Source organism: Sapajus apella, unplaced genomic scaffold (assembly GCF_009761245.1).
Source record: "Sapajus apella isolate SASKATOON/1434 unplaced genomic scaffold, GSC_monkey_1.0 scaffold6, whole genome shotgun sequence".
In the NCBI taxonomy this organism is placed as follows: Eukaryota; Metazoa; Chordata; class Mammalia; order Primates; family Cebidae; genus Sapajus; species Sapajus apella.
In genome coordinates, this window is record NW_022436946.1 from 1,794,431 (window position 1) to 1,811,446 (window position 17,016).

Genomic DNA, 17,016 nt, shown 5'->3' on the forward strand with positions numbered 1-17,016 from the left:
GGGGGGGGGGGGGGGGGGGGGGGGGGGGGGGGGGGGGGAGGCGGCGGAACAGCCTCACCTGGGCTGTGCAGTCAGCACAGGCTGTGATCCATGAGGTCGAAAGCCCATAACAAAGTCCTTATTCTATCTTAACATTCTATTTCTCAAATAGAACCCTGACTGATGTCAAAATACAGGGTCCTCAGCACCACCAAGCAGGGTTCACCATCCCTCCTTCTCCAGTTCCCGTCCTGATGGTTTTCACATTGCATAAGCATCTTTCCATGTCTTCAGATTGTAAGAGGACAGCTACCCTTCCTATCCTACTCATCTTTCCAGGGTTTATTGCTGGATAAATGCTTATGAAATTAAACTTCCTGAGCTGCCTGGCCCATCACCGGCCTCTGCGCGCACACCAGTCTTTGATTGTACCTGTAGCTGGGCGGATGAGAAGCAGTCTGGCCCTTGCAGATAAACAGACCTCGATTCGGAATCCAGCTCTGCCTTGCCCAAGGTCTGTGATCTTGCTAAGTCACTGACCTTTCCAAACGTTGGTTTCCTTAACTGTAGAATTCCATCTGCATCATAGAGTTGTTAGGAGAATTAATAAGATCTGCAAGGAGCACTCACTGAGCTGTACGTGTGAGTCTCCTGTCTTCCTGCCAGCAGAGGAACGTTCTTCATTTACTGACACCCTCCCACCATCACCCCATCCTTGCCCTAATATTCTGTTTCTTCTTATGCAGGAGAGAGAATAAACAGCAGCCACCTTGGTATATTAAACAATTCCTGGCAGCAGCACCTGTCCCCAGCCATCCCAGCAAGAGCACACACAGCCTGCCACCGGCAAAGGACACAGGGCAGACGTGCGGACTCAAGCTGTGTCCGGTCGGCTGGAGGCTCACTCGCCAGACAGAGGGAAGGGCAACGGAGTTTCCAGTTGGGAACAGCTGAGGAGGAGGATTCTGGCCCAGCTGCTCCTACCCCAAGCCCCTGCACTCTGGAATGCTGAGCCCCTCAAATATGCTGTGCAGTGATGCACGCACACACACACGTGTGGACACAGTAATGCCTGCACAAACACATACTTCAGCACATTGCTACCGCACAGGCTCTAGCAAAATAGCCGCTGTTTCCCAGCTGCCTGCATTTGAGGCATCACAAAAGAAACTAAAGGTCATGTGGGAAGGGCATATTTTAGGGGACCATGGCCACTGATAAGCTCGGTGCAAGGCACCATCTAATAAGCCTGAGAACGCCAGACTCACTGCCCTCACCACGGGCAGCACTGCACATTACAGAGCAGGTGAGGGAGCGAACAGCAGAATGTGAACACCTACTGCATGCCAGGCAGTGTGCTGGGCATTCCACAGCACCACCCTGGAAAAGAGCTGTTTTTGTGCACGTTTTATTGACTAGAAACCTCAGGCATAAAGAATTCAAATAACTTGTTCCCATCCCACAACTAGCAGAGCTTAAACTCATGCTCAGATTCTGATCAGCTCCAGAGACTGTAACTACCACATAGTGGATTTGCAGAGACCAGGCTAAATTGGTAGGTTCAGGGCATGCTTTAGACTGGAGCAGAAAACCAAAGTTGGCCTGAGCTAGGACCCTGGAGACCACCTGACTCACACTCCTCACTGTGCCCCTGAGGGAGCTGAAGCCAGAGGATGGTCACCTAGTCGGTGACCTGGCCCTCATGCCCTCAGCCTCTACTAAGACAGAAGAGCACCTAATATCATAATAACACCTGGTTCTTGGGCCCATCCACTTATTTTCAGAAACCTAAGCTTGCTGTTTTGCCCATGCTTCCCACCCTGGTGAGCCTAAAAAACCAAATAATGGTGGCTCCAGTTGCCTTTGGTTATCTTCGGGGTGACGCTTTAACTGCCCATGAGGACCAGGAGGACGCCGGGCACAGAGTGAGGGCACATCTACCTCAGTCGGGCAGAAGCATCCTATGACCCACTCTGAAAGGCATCCCTCCACGTGACGTCCTCACTCCCATACACAGACGCAGGCCCCAGGCGCAGGGTGCACATGCACACTCCCCAGGAGAAAACATGGGTGTTCCCATCTACATCACAGCCCTGCCGCAAACAGGATGTGGAGACAGGACGCATTCATGTCAGCATCAGGGGATGTGGCTTGACCTGGATTTCCTAGCAAACTCACAGACCCATCAGCCCTTTTCACTGAATCTGGTATACTTCCAAAGAGGGACTGACAATTCCACAGCGTGATTTTCTGAATCACAATATTATGTATGAGCTTCTTGGTACTGTACCTTCATCTGAAGGTATTACATAGTCTGTTGTTTAGGAGAAAACAGACTTCCTTTCTTTCTTTTTTTCTTTTAAGAGACAGGGTCTTGCTGTGTTGCCCAGGCTAGTCTTAAACTCCTTAGCTCACGCAATCTTCCTGCATCAGCCTCCCAAGTAACTAGGACTATAGGTGCATGTCACCATGCCCAGCAGTTGTTTCTATTTTACAAGAAGAAAATCTAGGCAGACTTGAACCAGACTGTGAAATAGAATCTGGTAAGAAAAGGGGGGCAACCCTTAGAAAGAAATTTGGCAATTTATGGAGGCTACTATTCTGTTAAATGTTTATTTACAGGTGTCTTTACAATGTTAATATTTATAAGCAGAAAGCACATTTTATTCACACTATCGGTCTCGGGAGACACTAACACATGGTGGATAACAAGCAAGCCCAAGGTGGTTTATCTGAAATTCCAGTCCTGGGAGCAATCCATTTTTAGTTCCATTTCAAAGAACTAGGGGCATTCAATGAATTCAATGCAAGTACTAAATGAGAGCTTGCTCTGTGCAAACCACGATTCCAGTCACTGAAGACAATTGGAAGAGTGAGCTCTCAGCCTCGGAGCTCATGACTCTGTTGGTTCTTCTGGGATTAGAGAGGTACACAGGGGCTCAAGCCATAGGCAAAGGCATGAACGTGGGCCAGACAGGACAGATAACAGGCAAGATTCTCAAGCGTTTACTATGCTCTTGACGGCTTACCAAGTGAGGTAAGCATCATCATTATCATCTGCATTTTGCAACTGTGGAAACTACAGATAGAAAGGTCAAGTGACTTGCCCAAGACTTGCAGAGCCGGTAAGAAAGACAACCTGGATTTGAACCCAGAGAGTCTGGTACCAGGCAGGGCATCTTAATTACAAGGCTGTAATGCCACTCAGAATGAATTGAGATGTTTGTCTCTAGCTCTGGGAATTTAGGCAAGCTAATGAGTCTCAAATATAATATATACCTCAATGAGTTCATATGAAAAAAAAAAAAAAAAAATATATATATATATACTAAGAGATTCGCATTGTACCCAATACATAGACATCACCCAAGAAGCCATGTTACGATGCTGCTGACAACACTGATGATATGATAAGTTACAGTACATTAAGAGATATCAGATCCTTGGAAAATGCTACGGGAGTTCAAGGACAGGAGAGGATACAGCCAGCAAAGGGACTGAGAAAGCATTAACGGAGAAGCAGTCCTTCAAATAGGACTTGAATGAAGGAAATGCTTCCAAGCCATGAAATTCAGACAGCCAAGAGGGCATTTGGGCAATCAGAATATCCACATGGGCTGGAGTTGGGGTTATATGAAGATGTAGCAGTAAAGAAGGGCCAGGGATGAATGTAGGCGGCATTGACTTCCAAGGTGAAAACCTAGAAAGGTCTTAATCTCCAGAGGTCACTGGAGAGAGCTGAGCATCCCCTCAATGAGTTGTGGCCTGAGTGTGGACTAGGGAGACAAATCCAAAAGCCATTTCTTGAATGCTCTTTAGTTCATGAAAAGAGCAGTAAGGGTCTCACTTGGAACAATAAAGATTAAAAATAAACAGAGGGTGCTAGAGTTTGGGGACGGTCTTTCCGTCCCCACTGAAACTCACGATGAAATTTGATTTCCAGTGTGGTGATGCGGGGAGGTGGTGGGTCACAGGAGCAGATCCCTCCTGAATGGTTTACTGCCATTCTTGTGGTAGTGAGTGACTTCTCACTCTCAAGGGCCTGGATTAACTCCCGTGGAAACGGATCAGTTACCCAGAGAGCAGGCTGTTACAAGGCAAGGTTACCCTTCTTGTTTGTTGCCAGCTCTTCACATGTGTTCACTTCTTCTTTGGCCCTTTTCACCATGTTATGACCCCACAGCAAGGCCCTCCCCAGAAGCCCAGGCCATGCCCTTGAACTTCCCAGCCTGCAGAGCCCTGAGCTAAATAAACATCTTTCTTTAGAAATCAGCCAGTCTCAGGCTGGGCGCAGTGGCTCATGCTGTAATCTCAGCACTTTGGGAGGCCGAGGCAGGAGGATCACTTGAGGTCGGGAATTCATAAGCAGCCTGGCCAACATGGTGATACCCGTCTCCACTAAAAATATAAAAATTAGTCGGGTGTGGCGGCACATGCTTGTAATCCCAGTTACTCAACAGGCCGACTGTACCACCGCACTCCAGCCTAGGCGACAGAGGGGAAGCAAAGAAAAAATTATAGAAGTTGAAAAACAGGAATTGACAATTAACATCTGGGGTCAAAGATAAAAAGCAGGACATTATGATGAAAAATCTTGGATAAAGGGCAGAAAAATTTCTCAAGAACAGAGAGAGGGAAGTGCGGACAAAGAGCAGGTGGCTAGAGAGGAGTCAAGAGGGCATGATGAATTATGGTATATGAATGGGCAGTTTGGGTGAGATATTAGTGAGCAGGCATTTTTCAGCAAGAGGCTGTAATAGGCAGGCCATCAGATTGCAGAGGTCAGAGCTAGGGAGGTATATTTACAATGGGTACCTAAAGAGCTCAAAACCATGGGCACAGGTAGTACCTTGGGAGGGGTCACAGGCTGGGTAAAAAGCCTGGGGTGCACTCACAGTGAGGGCTGGGCAGAGCTGCACAGACTGCACATAGAGGAGGAGAAACTCGAAGCTGCAAAGTCGCAGCCACCAAGGGAGATGCGAGAAGCGCGGCCCGAGGAAACGTCAGCAGGACCCAATGCAACAGGGACTGCACGCAGGGAGAGGCCTCCGGTTAGGTCACTATAAAGTCATTGACCTCTGAAGTAACATTTTATCAGGGAATGAAGACAGGGGCTGGGCTTCACGGGAAGTTTAGCAACTAGGGAAAGAGAAATAGAAATACAGTGTGCAAGAATGGCAAGAAGATTTTTCTAAAGTAAAGAAGACCTAAGTATGTTTGTGCATGCTCACTCATTCAATCGATGTATTCAACATTGCGGGGTGTCTTCTGTGTGCCAGAAGAGAAGCAAAAGATCCAGAACTCAAGGAGTTCAGGGTGAAGGTGACAACACACACACACACACACACACACGCACGCACACATGCACACAGTCCACTGCAACTGGAGCAGGAGAGTCCAGGGGGTATAGAGCCCAAGTAGCAAGCCACTTCACCTCCAGTCTGTGGATTAGGGAAGAATTCTGAAAAGGGCCAATCCCAGAGCTGAGGTTTTAAGATTGAATGGAGGTTGCTCAGGGGAAAGGGGTGGGAGGGATGGTAAGAGACTGGGAGATAGGATCCTGCTGGAGGAGCAGCATTTCTGAGGCTCAGCACGCTTTTGCAGGCCTTTTGCTCTGCCTAGGGAGCAGGTAGCAAGGGTTAAGGTGGCCAGGTAAGTGGATGGCAGATGGAGGAGGAGGAGGAGGAGAAGGAGGAAGAGAAAAAGGAGAAGGAGAAGGAGCAAGAAGAGGAAGAAGAGCAAGAGGAGAAGGGAGGAGAAGGAGGAGGAGGATGAGAAGATCAGATCAGAGCTGCAAGCAATCCAGAGAGCAGCAGATGACTTGAGCAAAGCAGGGAGTTGGAGTGACCAGAACAGGCATGTGTGCTGGGGCTTCTTCCCCGCAGTCAGAGGAAAGAGGGTGAAGACAACGATCTCTGAGAGGGAGAAAAGGAAAGCTGACATAACCAAAAGAGTAATCAGCTTGCCAGATAAAACGTACCTGAGAGCGAAGCATTGTCCAAGGAGAGTAAGTGTCTGCACAGAACATTTATAAACTACGCTTGATCATCTTTATTTAACCACAGACACCGCTCGATTGGCCTTCTCTCCTTTTATTTACCTTCCTTTTCCATCATGCTATATATTTTTGGACTTTTTCACCATAAAATAGTTCAAGTGTAGCCACAGATAATGAAAAAAAGCAAAACTAAATCAGTGAATTTTCAACTCCAGTGAAAGACTTAGTAGAAAAGAAGTTATAAATATTGGTTAAGCTGAAGTTTTGAAATTTATTTTGGACCTTCCTGCCTGTGCAGGTAAGTAACTGGGGCCAGCTTACATCTGGATGAGGGTAGAATTTGCTCCTATTTTCAAGGGAACCCTGAAGTGTAGGTTTTAACTGCTGCTATTTATGTAACGCCAATAAACATGATTTGTCCCTAGCCTCTGTATTTGCATAAGTGATACATTCTAAGGACTTTGGAATTATAGCTCTGTGGTTAGGGTTATGGGTTCTTAACTGGGATCAAATCTGTGTACTGCTCCGTAGTAAGTGTGTGGTCCTGGGTAACTTACCTCTGTCCCTTAGTTTTGCATTTGTAAATGGGAAGCATACCATTTGCCATCTCGTAGGGTTGTTGTATTAAATGAGTCAATGTTAAGTGCTTAGATCAGTTCCTGGCACATAATAAGAACTCAGTAAACATCACCTATTATTACCTGTTTATGTCTTTTCAATTTTTAGTCCACATGAACTGCCCCATGAAGATTTCCTCGATAAACATACAAAGAAATAGCCAGGTGGCCTTCCCTACAGTTAGCTCCCTTGAATGTAATGACACGAAAGAATCTTGACACACAGGCCAGGTACGGTGGCTCACGCCTGTAATCCCAGCACTTTGGGAGGCCGAGGCAGTGGACCACCTGAGGTCGGGAGTTCAAGAACCATGCTGACCAACATGGAGAAATCCTGTCTCTACTAAATATACAAAATTAGCCGGGCGTGATGGCACATGCCTGTAATTCCAGCTACTTGGGAGGCTGAGGCTGGAGAATCGTTTGAACCCGGGCGGCGGAGGTTACAGTGAGCCTAGATCATGCCATTGCACTCCAGCCTGGACAACAAGGGCCAAAGTGCATCTCAAAAAAAAAAAGAAGCTTGACACAGGCTTACTTGTCAGACATCTAGTTAATTTTCAGATTCCTTTGTTTACATGCATACAAATAAAAGTTCAACTTTTCACAGAAAATACTGCTAGTCTCCTATGCAATGTCTATTTGCCCTCTTTCCTTAAGAAAAGAACCCTGTGTCATTCAGGACAGCAATGTGTTCCATTAAAAATGCTCACTTCTCTAAACTCCCTTACGGCTATAGTGCTCAAGTGACCCAATTCTGGGTCCCCTTTCTTTGCTTTATTTTTCTCCATTCCATGATTTTAAATGTGTGTCTTTTGTTCTACTATATCCCCCTGTCTTCAAATGTAAGCTGCGCATAGCTCATGACAGCTCTGTCCATCACGATACCCTGGGTGCCCTGAAAGGTGCCTCCCGCACCTGGTAGCTGCTCAGCAAACATCTGCTGCATGAGGAAATGAGCGGCGCACACTGGATGTGGTGAACGGGGCTTCTCGGGAAGCTCTGCACAGCACACGGTTTTGCCTTGTGACCTGTGGCCTTCTTCCCTTTCTTCGCCCTGCTTTTTGTTCCCACCTAGAAGATGTGGCAGCCACTTTGAGGCTATGACAGCAAAGAAAAAGAAAAAAGCAGTCCAGCCACCTGGGTTTCTGAAGGCTGACCTGAGTCACGGAGCCAACCCTGGACCCATTCATGGAACATCTCAGATGTGTCTACTTGTCAGGTTTTCTGCGCCTCATAGCAAAACTCATTTGTCATAGTTATAAAGCCATTTCCTAGCACCCTCAAAAAAAAAAGCCTTGCCCTCTAAATATTCTTGAAAGTGTCCAGTAATAGAAAATTAGTTAAGGTCACCTATTCAGCCAGTTCACACAAATCTGAGATTGAGTAATAAAACAGGTATGTCAGAGGCATTTGAACCAGAGCGACTCCATCTTGAACTGGGGCTGGGTAAAATAAGACTGAGATCTGCTGGGCTGCATTACCAGAAGGCTAGGCATTCTTACTCACAGAGTGAGATAGGAGTTGCAGGGCTGCTATTACAAGATAGAAGTCAAAGATCCTGCCAATAAAACAGGATGCAGTAAAGAAGACAGCCACAACCCACTAAATTCAAGATGATGATGAAAGTGATCTCTGGTCATCCTCACTGCTCATTATATGTAAATTATAATGCACTAGCATGCCAAAAGACACTCCCATCAGCACCATGACAGTTTACAGGTGAATGGCAACATCTCGGAGTCGCCCTATACGGTCTAAAAAGGAAAGGAATCCTCAGTTCTGGGAATTGTCTGCCCCTTCCGCAGAAAACTCATTCACCCCTCGTTCAGCATATAATCAAAAAATCACTGTAAGTCTGTTCAGTCGGGCAGCCCATTGCACTGCTCTACCTGCGGAGCAGCCATTCTCTGGTTTCTTTACTTCTCTAATAAACTTGCTTTCACTTTACTCAATGGACGTGCCCCGAATTTTTTCTTGCGTAAGGTCCAAGAACCCTCTCTTGGGGTCTGGATCAGGACCTTTTTCCAGTGACAGGCAGTCTCATCAATAAGCAATGTAGATAGATATAAACAGAAGAGGCTCAAATGAAAGCTTCCTTGGCCTCCTTTATTAAACTTCCAGTGAAAGCATATGGAGTGACCAGATAGTGTAAGTAAATAAGGATGAATGGGGACCCCGCCAAACTCATGACAGGGTAGGGAGGGACCGCTCTTTCTTTCCACCCACCTACTTAACTATCACTTACCTATCGACCTACCTCTTGTGTATGCAGGTCAAGCTCATCTAGAGGCCAGCAGCCCCACTTGGCAACGGCATCTCTAATTGATGCTGAGACACCAGGTATGTCGGAATTCTCACTGCTTGTCTCTGGCCCTCCCCCTCTTCTGGTCAGAGCTAACTTCCTGTAACTTGAGACTTTAAACCCTGTTAAATGCTAAATACTACTGAGAGAAGTGATGTTATTTTTTAGAAACAGACACTGCAAGCATAATTAAGGCCAGATACCTCCCTTGGAATAGGTTTTAGCTGGGCAAGGAGGATGGAGGCATGTGCACGAGGGTCCTTTGAGACAAGTTGGGAAACTGTGGATACACGAGGCGGGAGTCGCAGGAGCAGGGCTCAGCTTTGGCACTGCCTCCTCCTCCGCATTTCTGCTTCTAAGGGTGGGCCCCTAAAAGTCTTGCCCACATGTGTGTACTAAGTTCTCTTGCCTTTGGAATAAAAAGTAGAGAAAACTTCTGCCCATAGAACACCACTCTGACGCAGAATGATATTTTGGTTGGCAGAGACTTTTGCAGACTCCAACCAGCCAGAGCCAACTGGTTCGCCAGGTCACCCTTTGAGGCTCCCATGCTCAGCTGCAGGGCTCCCAGCAAGCGTTTTGATGTAAGGAATAGTGAGATTGTCTATTTGCAACTTCAAATACAATTAATAAATTATTCAATAGAAACAATGCATCCAACCTATTCAAATTATAATCTGACCTAGGATTTTCAGAGTGATACGTCTTTAAAAGCAAATGAAATAAAAACACAAAACCTCTTGGGAGTTTTATACAAAATAATCATCGATGCAAGAATAAGTATCACCCTTTTACAACCATTACAGCAATACAGCAATATGGATTTAGGCAACAATCATGGAAAGAATCTAAAACCATTAGGTAAAAGTTTGATGAGAAACATGACAGTTTCACAGTCTCAGATTATCACTTCACTATATATATATATTCACAACAAAGAAGAAATTGTAACTTCTCAGAAAAAAACTTGGCAGATACCACCTTAACTGAATGACAAAAATTAATATCACTAATAATGAAACGAACAGACATCACGTGCCCCCGATGGAATGCACGTGGAGCAAAAAAGAACCAAAGAAACCCCAAACAACAAATACTTCATCAAACAACTAGGCTACACTCTGAAAAATGTCAATATTGTCAAAGACAAAGGAAGGCTAAGAAACCCTTTCAGATTAAATATGACAAGAGACATGACATCAAAATGCCACAAGTGATTTTTTTTTTCCTAAAAAGTGCTGGACTGGAAAAATAGTGCTATAAAAGACATTATTGGGACAATTAGAAAAACTTGAATACGGCCAGACACGGTGGCTTACGCCTGTAATCCCAAGCACTTTGGGAGGCCAAGGCAGGAGGATCATTTGAGGTCAGGAGTTCGAGACCAGCCTGACCAACATGGTGAAACCCCGTCTCTGCTAAAATACAAAAAACATTAGCCAGGCATGGTGGTGGGTGCCTGTAATATCAGCTCCTGGGGAAGCTGAGCCACAAGAATCGCCTGAACCGCAAGACGGGGAGACTGCAGTGAGCTGACACGGTGCCACTGCACTCCAGCCTGGGCAACCGAGCAAGATTCCCTCTTAAAAAAAAAAGAAAGAAAAACTTGAATAGGAACTATGTATTAGAAAAAGTTATTACGTTTCCTGCATTTGGTCATTACACATTATTATTATGTAACAGAATGTCATTTGGTGATTACACATTATTATTCTGTACTAGAATGTTGTTGTCCTTAGGAAATATTTGGTTAAGCATTCAGGGGTGACAGTCGTGATGTCTACCATTTATTCTCAAACAGGCCAGCAGTAATAATAATTGGTGGTGGTGGTGGTGGGGTGTGTGTGTGTGTGTGTGTGTGTGTGTGTGTGAGACAGGGAGAGAAAGCTCAGGGCTGTGCAAATGTCAACAACTGGTGGTCTGCGTGAAGATTACATAAACATTCACTGCACAACTCTCAATCCTTGAAACTTTTCTTTAAGTTTAAATTTATTTCATTATTTTTTCTTTTGAGATGGGGTCCTGTTCTGTCACCCAAGCATGATCACAGCTCACTGCAGCCTTAACTTCCTAGGCTCAGGGGACCCACTTGCCTCAGCCTCCCGAGTAACTGGGACTACAGGTGGACACCACCACACTTGCTAATTTTTTTTTTTTGGCATGGGGCAGGGGGTGCGGTTGAAACAGGATCTTACCATGTGGCCCAGGCTGACCTCAAACTCCTGTCCTCAAGTGATCCTCCCACCTCAGCCTCCCAGCCTCCCTGGAATTACAGGCCGGAGCCAGTACACCCAGTCATAAAAGTTTTCCAAAGAATGTTTTTTTTTTTTTTTTTTTTTTTTTTTTAAAGATGAAGTTTTACTCTTATTGCCCAGACTGGAGTGCAATGGCATGATCTCGGCTCACTGTAACCTTCGCCTCCCAAGTTCAAGCGATTCTCCTGCCTCAGCCTCCCAAGTAGCTGGTATTATAGGTGTCTGCCACCATGCCTGGCTAATTTTTGTATTTTTAGTAGAGATGGGGTTTCACTACATTGGCCAGGCTGGTCTTGAACTCTTGACCTCAGATGATCCGCCCACCTCAGCCTCCCAAAGTGCTGGGATTACAGGCGTGAGTCACTGCGTCCAGCCAAGAAAGTGTTTTTATGTTAAAAGCGAAGGCTAGTATAGTTTTCAAAAGCCATTAACAGAGAAATAAAGGATAAAATGTTTTTAAACTTTCAAATTGTTTAGAAACACATTAAGTTTCAAGTACTTAAAATTACAGACGCAAAATGACAGTATTACAAATGGAGACAGTGGGTGTGTGTTTAAAATTTTTCGTTAACCTCAGAGGAGGCCATCAGTCTCTCTCTTGGCCACAAGAGCCATGCCACATTTTACTAAGTAAGGGATATAAACACGGAAAGAATGACTCTCCACAATTGAGGGGAAGAAGTACTACCCAGCCTAACTAGGGTTAGTACAAATTTGGTGAGTCACTTCCTCTTAGGAGGAAGAGCAAACATTTCTTGTTTCCTGAAGGATTTGGAGGGAACACCTGAGCTCTCAGCCTGAATCATGCTACATAAGTAATAAACTAGGCCAGGAAAAGCTACAGCCCATTCACTCGATGCTTCTACCCAACCATGGTACCTCCAAGTTCAAAATCAATGTCAACTTGAGTCTTTTTTGTCGATTTTAGCCTCCACATTGCTAGGTTCCTAGGAGGAGGCAAGGCACACAAAACAAAGAAAAGTTGATGGATGTACACAGTTATCCTCTCACCCTGAGTGGGCAGTGGCCTTGGTTGGCTGTGGTACATCACCCCTAAGGCTCCTCAGTCCAGAACCAAACCCACAAAGCCTCTTAAGTTTAGAATTAATTGTAGCTTTTTGGCAAAGCAGCCCTCCTCCCTGAACCGCCTGTGCCAGCAGCACACACACGTGGATGGATTAGGCAAAGCTGTGCTCTAAAGCACACACACGCTCTCCCAACGTGTGCTTTGCATTCCAGAAATACTTGATGCCTAAACCACGTCTATGCCTCCCTTGGCATGAACGTACAACTGGCTCCGCACCAAAGGAAGTGTCTGTTTAGAGACGTGGACTTTCTTTACATTTTTTTTTTACCACAGAAGATCACAAATAGAACATTCGAGCATCGTGATGATGCAAGAAAGTAGAAAAATAAAAGGTTTTAGAAAAAAGATTCGCTTTGTTTTTGTCTTATTTATGTTGCCTAAGAGAAATACTGGAAATACAATATGAAACATAAAATTAGCTTCCATGAGAGCAGAAATTATAGGGTCCAAGTTAGGTCAAGGAAGCAAAAATATTACCTTTACCAAGAAAGGCTGGGGATCATATGCCATTTTTTTAATACACACATTCATTGTTGTTTTAAGGTCACCTACCAAAATGAGGTGCAGAAGAGGGGTTTTTAATCCTTGATTTATTCTGGAACACAGCATATTTTATTTTCGTATCTTGCTTCTTGATAACTTTCATTGTATATTGAAAATTAACATAAAAGATGAAAATCTGGCCAGGCGCAGTAGCTCACACCTGTAATCCCAGCACTTTGGGAGGCCAAGGCAGGAGGATCACCTGAGGTTGGGAGTTCGAGACCAGCCTGACCAACATGGTAAAACCCTATCTCTACTGAAAATTCAAAATTAGTCAGGCATGGTGGCGCATGCCTGCAAGCCCAAGCCCAGCTACTAGGGAGGCTGAGGCAGGAGAATGCCTAGAACTCGAGAGGCAGAGGTTGCAGTGAGCCGAGATTGTGCCATTGCACTCCAGCCTGGGCAACAAGAGCAAAACTCCGTCTCACCGCCCACCCCCCCCCCCAAAAAAAAAAAAAAAAAAAAAAAGGAAAATCCATCTTGGTTAATGCACCTATCTTTTCCCCTTCTCTTTTATTTCCAGAGATTTATTTAGAGTTTATTCACGATAAGCAGTATAAAATCAACAACTCTTCACAAAATCCCTAGGCATCAACAATCGCATTCCAAAACACACTCTTAACCACCTAGATACATACAGACACATGCAACACGTTAAAGAAAATGACATCAAACTCCATAGTACATACGCACACGACCGCCTGTTTGACTTCCGTCAGCAGGGACCTAAAAGGCACCTTCTTGGAAAGTGATCCTGGACAGAGGGAGGAAGACTTACTTTCTTTCCACTTCTGGTGTTGACACGGCGCTACAGAAGCCGAGTGATTCCTACGAGAGAAGGTTCGTACAGTCAGTGTGGTCAGAGCAGCAGGCTTCTTCTGATTTGTACAGAGTATCACTTAAAAAAAAAAAAAGGGCAGAAGCAAAAGTAGATTAAAGTCATTGTGCTTACTTCGATCTGGGACCGCAGCTGAAGTGACGTGGGGCTGGCATCGGGTTTCTCCTAAAACAGAACAGATGCTGGTTTAATGGGACTTCCAAACATGTCACACACAAGAAGGACAAATAGACGCGTAAGGAGAGAGGGGAGGATTCGGGAAAGGTTGGGGTATAGAGTGGGAGGAGATGGCAGGGATAAACAGATTTTCTGGGAAACCCAAAATGCTTTTAAAATGAGAGCTATGGCCCCCTAAGATTGAACTATTTTCCAAACTTCACTGCCAGACGCTGCTGATAATTTTATTGGGGAAGAAAAAAAGCACAATTTCAGTCAAAGGAACGGACAGCTCATGGTGAAATAATTCTATGGATATACTTAGCTGATCACTAGGACACTGAATTTACTGCAACCCATTTGAGTTTAGCTATTTTCCAATGGCACTTGAGTTGTAATACAATTCTTAAGTTCTAAATGTATCCAGAGTACTTAGTAACTTAGGAGAAGTTGTTAATGTCTTTAGGAAGTTGGGAAGCTAACTGAATGTTACCTTGCAGCCTTAAAAATCACTATACTTCCATAACACAGACGAACTGACCTATCTAGAAATTTAAAAACAAACACTCTTAGTATCCAGCTGATAAATGAAATATAAAGACTTGATATTAAGAAGGCACTGAAATATCATTAAATTGTGAGATGCAGAAGAATCAAATAATTTAATGGACAAAACCATATAGTATAACACCCTTATTTCATAGTTCGAGGAGGCTGTATCGCCTTCGAAAGTAAAAGAAGGCGGGGCACAATGGCCCCGCCTGTAATCCCAGCACTTTGGGAGGCCGAGGTCGGTGGATCACGAGGTCAGAAGTTTGAGACCAGCCTGGCCCATCGATATGGTGAAACCCCATCTCTACTAAAAATACAAAAATTAGCCAGGTGTGGTGACACATGCCTGTAGTCCAGCTACTCAGGAGGCTGCAGCAGAAGAATTGCTTGAACCCAGGAGGCAGAGGTTGCAGTGAGCCAAGATCACGCCACCGCACACCAGCCTGGGTGACAAAGCAAGACTCCATCTGAAAAAAAAAAAAAAAAAAAAAAAAGAAAGAGAGGGAGAGAGAGAAAGTAAAAGAGAGTGATAAACGAATTACTCGTGATAAAAATAAATTAGGCAAATTATGCATTTTCACATGCATCTGATTGTTTAATGGCCCGTTTCATCATTAACACAATTATAAAACTACAGCAATACTTAAAACTTTTGTTGAAGTATAAAAGTAGCAATAAAGTATTAAAACATGTATACCTCAGAGCAAAGTTACACTTTTAAATAAGGAAGAGGAATCCAGCATGCATACAGAGTATCAAATGAAGGCACTTTCATGCAGGGCCTTCTCCTGCTCAATCAACAAGGTGCATGTGGCTGACAATATTGCACAGTACACTTGGGGAAACTGCTGGGAGTGTGAATTTTATGTTACGTAGTTTTTTTGGTTTTTTGTTTTCTGTTTTGTTGTTTGGTTTTTGTTTTTGTTTTTTTTTTTTTGCCACAATGATTAAGAAAGAATATGCTGGGATGAGTACCTCTGAGAATGGGATGGTTGTACACAAGTAGCCAGAAAGAGAAATGTGTTTTAATGAACAGGGATATGATGAACTGGCAACTCATTCATTCCCCAATCTCAGGCCCTTGTTTGTCATAAAAAGATGTCACAGTGGCACGAAAGCGCCACAGAACTCTCATTAACATCCTCCTTGTTTTTATCACTGCTGTTGTTCATAACGGACATATCTGTATTTCTGTACCAAACTTGATACATCATTTCTACCAAACAGTATATGGACAATGTTTTCAGTTATATATTCCAAGTGTGAGCGGTAGGATGCCAGGCTCAGCTGCAGTTAACAAAGGGGATATAGACTTTGGACATTTCTGGTGCTCAGAGACCAATCACAATGTCCCAGGACCTAACCTTTCCACCTCACATAGAGAAATTTATAAACTTAAACGGCAGGAGGTAAGCAAAAGTATCCTTAGCAATTTTTTAATCCTAAATCTTCCTATCTAGGAGCTGGTAAAGAGAACTCAGAGCAATGTTGAAACTAAACTGTTAGTACCTCTGAAATTTTTTCCGAAACTGCCCCTTTAACACCCAATTGCAGCCTATGATCTTCTGTAACCATCAGCAAAAATGACTCGTTCAATTCACCTTCCCTCCTCCACTTTTACCTTTTCTTCTAGCTCTAAGTTTCTACTTCACTAGTAAGTGATAGTCATGCGAGGAAACAATCTTCTTTTGTTATATCTGTTTATCTGCATTTTTAAAATACATTTTATTTGCCAAGAGCATCATTTGCTGTGTCACGTCCCAAATGTAACATGCCTGGTGTATTATCCAAAATGCACCTGTCCCTGCCTACAAAGTAGTTGCTTGTTAGCAACCTTATCAAATGTCTGATGATAAGGAAGCAACATTTTAATCATTTCATCTTAACATGTTCATTTGTTACCTATAACAGGCATTTGATTCTTTTAACTACTTAGACAACTTATTTTTAAAGAAAGAGGGTCTTGCTGTGTTGTCCACGCTGGAGTGTGGTGGCTACTCATGGGCATGATCATCACGCACTGCCGTCTTGTGCCCCAGAGCTCAAGGCATTCCTTGACCTCCTGGGTAGCTAGAGCTACAGTTCATGACCACCCCCAGCGTGTTTAGCTACTTTTCAGAAAATTGATTGGGGTTATAGTTTGACATATAATGTTAAAGTCATGGTTACAGGTGATGTTTTTGTGCAGAACACTTGTTTTATCTGCCGGGCGCAGTGGCACATGCCTGTAATCCCAACTACTGGAAAGGCTGAGGCAGGAGAATCACTTGAACCCAGGAGGTGGAGGGTGCGGTGAACTGAGATCGCACCACTGCACTCCAGCCTGGGCAACAAGAGTGAAACTCCGTCTCAAAAAAAAAAAAAAAAAAAAAAAAAAAAAGTTTGTTTTATCAAGGGCAGCTTACTAATGTTGAGCAGGAGATCTTGTATAGTGATATTTCGAGTAACTGATTTTTTTTTAAGACCAACCAGGAGAATATTTTTTTTCAGGATGTCTTATTAATTTTATCCACCAAGGATAAGAGATTACAGTTATCATTTAGATGCATGTCTTACAGCAAACACATTCTAAAGTAAAAATTTCCACAACTGAGGAGAAGGTTGTAAAGTAATCCACTAAGTTAAGGACCCATAAATACTTGGAGAAGAAAAAAAAAAAAAAAAAAAAAAAAAAAAAAAAAAAAAA

The 17,016-nt window shown here is 44.1% G+C and overlaps 1 protein-coding gene across 6 annotated transcripts in view; it reads right to left on the reverse strand.

Annotated features, from left to right (window-relative positions):
- SASH1 (SAM and SH3 domain containing 1) overlaps positions 1 to 17,016 on the reverse strand; it is a 1,049,232-nt gene that overhangs the window by 95,593 nt on the left and 936,623 nt on the right. For all 6 annotated transcript variants that reach the window (XM_032274338.1, XM_032274343.1, XM_032274342.1 and 3 more), the window contains exons 3-4: positions 13,737 to 13,787; positions 13,563 to 13,612 (exon numbers count right to left, since the gene is read on the reverse strand). In XM_032274338.1, coding sequence (XP_032130229.1) covers positions 13,563 to 13,612; positions 13,737 to 13,787 — 101 coding nt within the window. The remainder of the gene's footprint in view (positions 1 to 13,562; positions 13,613 to 13,736; positions 13,788 to 17,016) is intronic.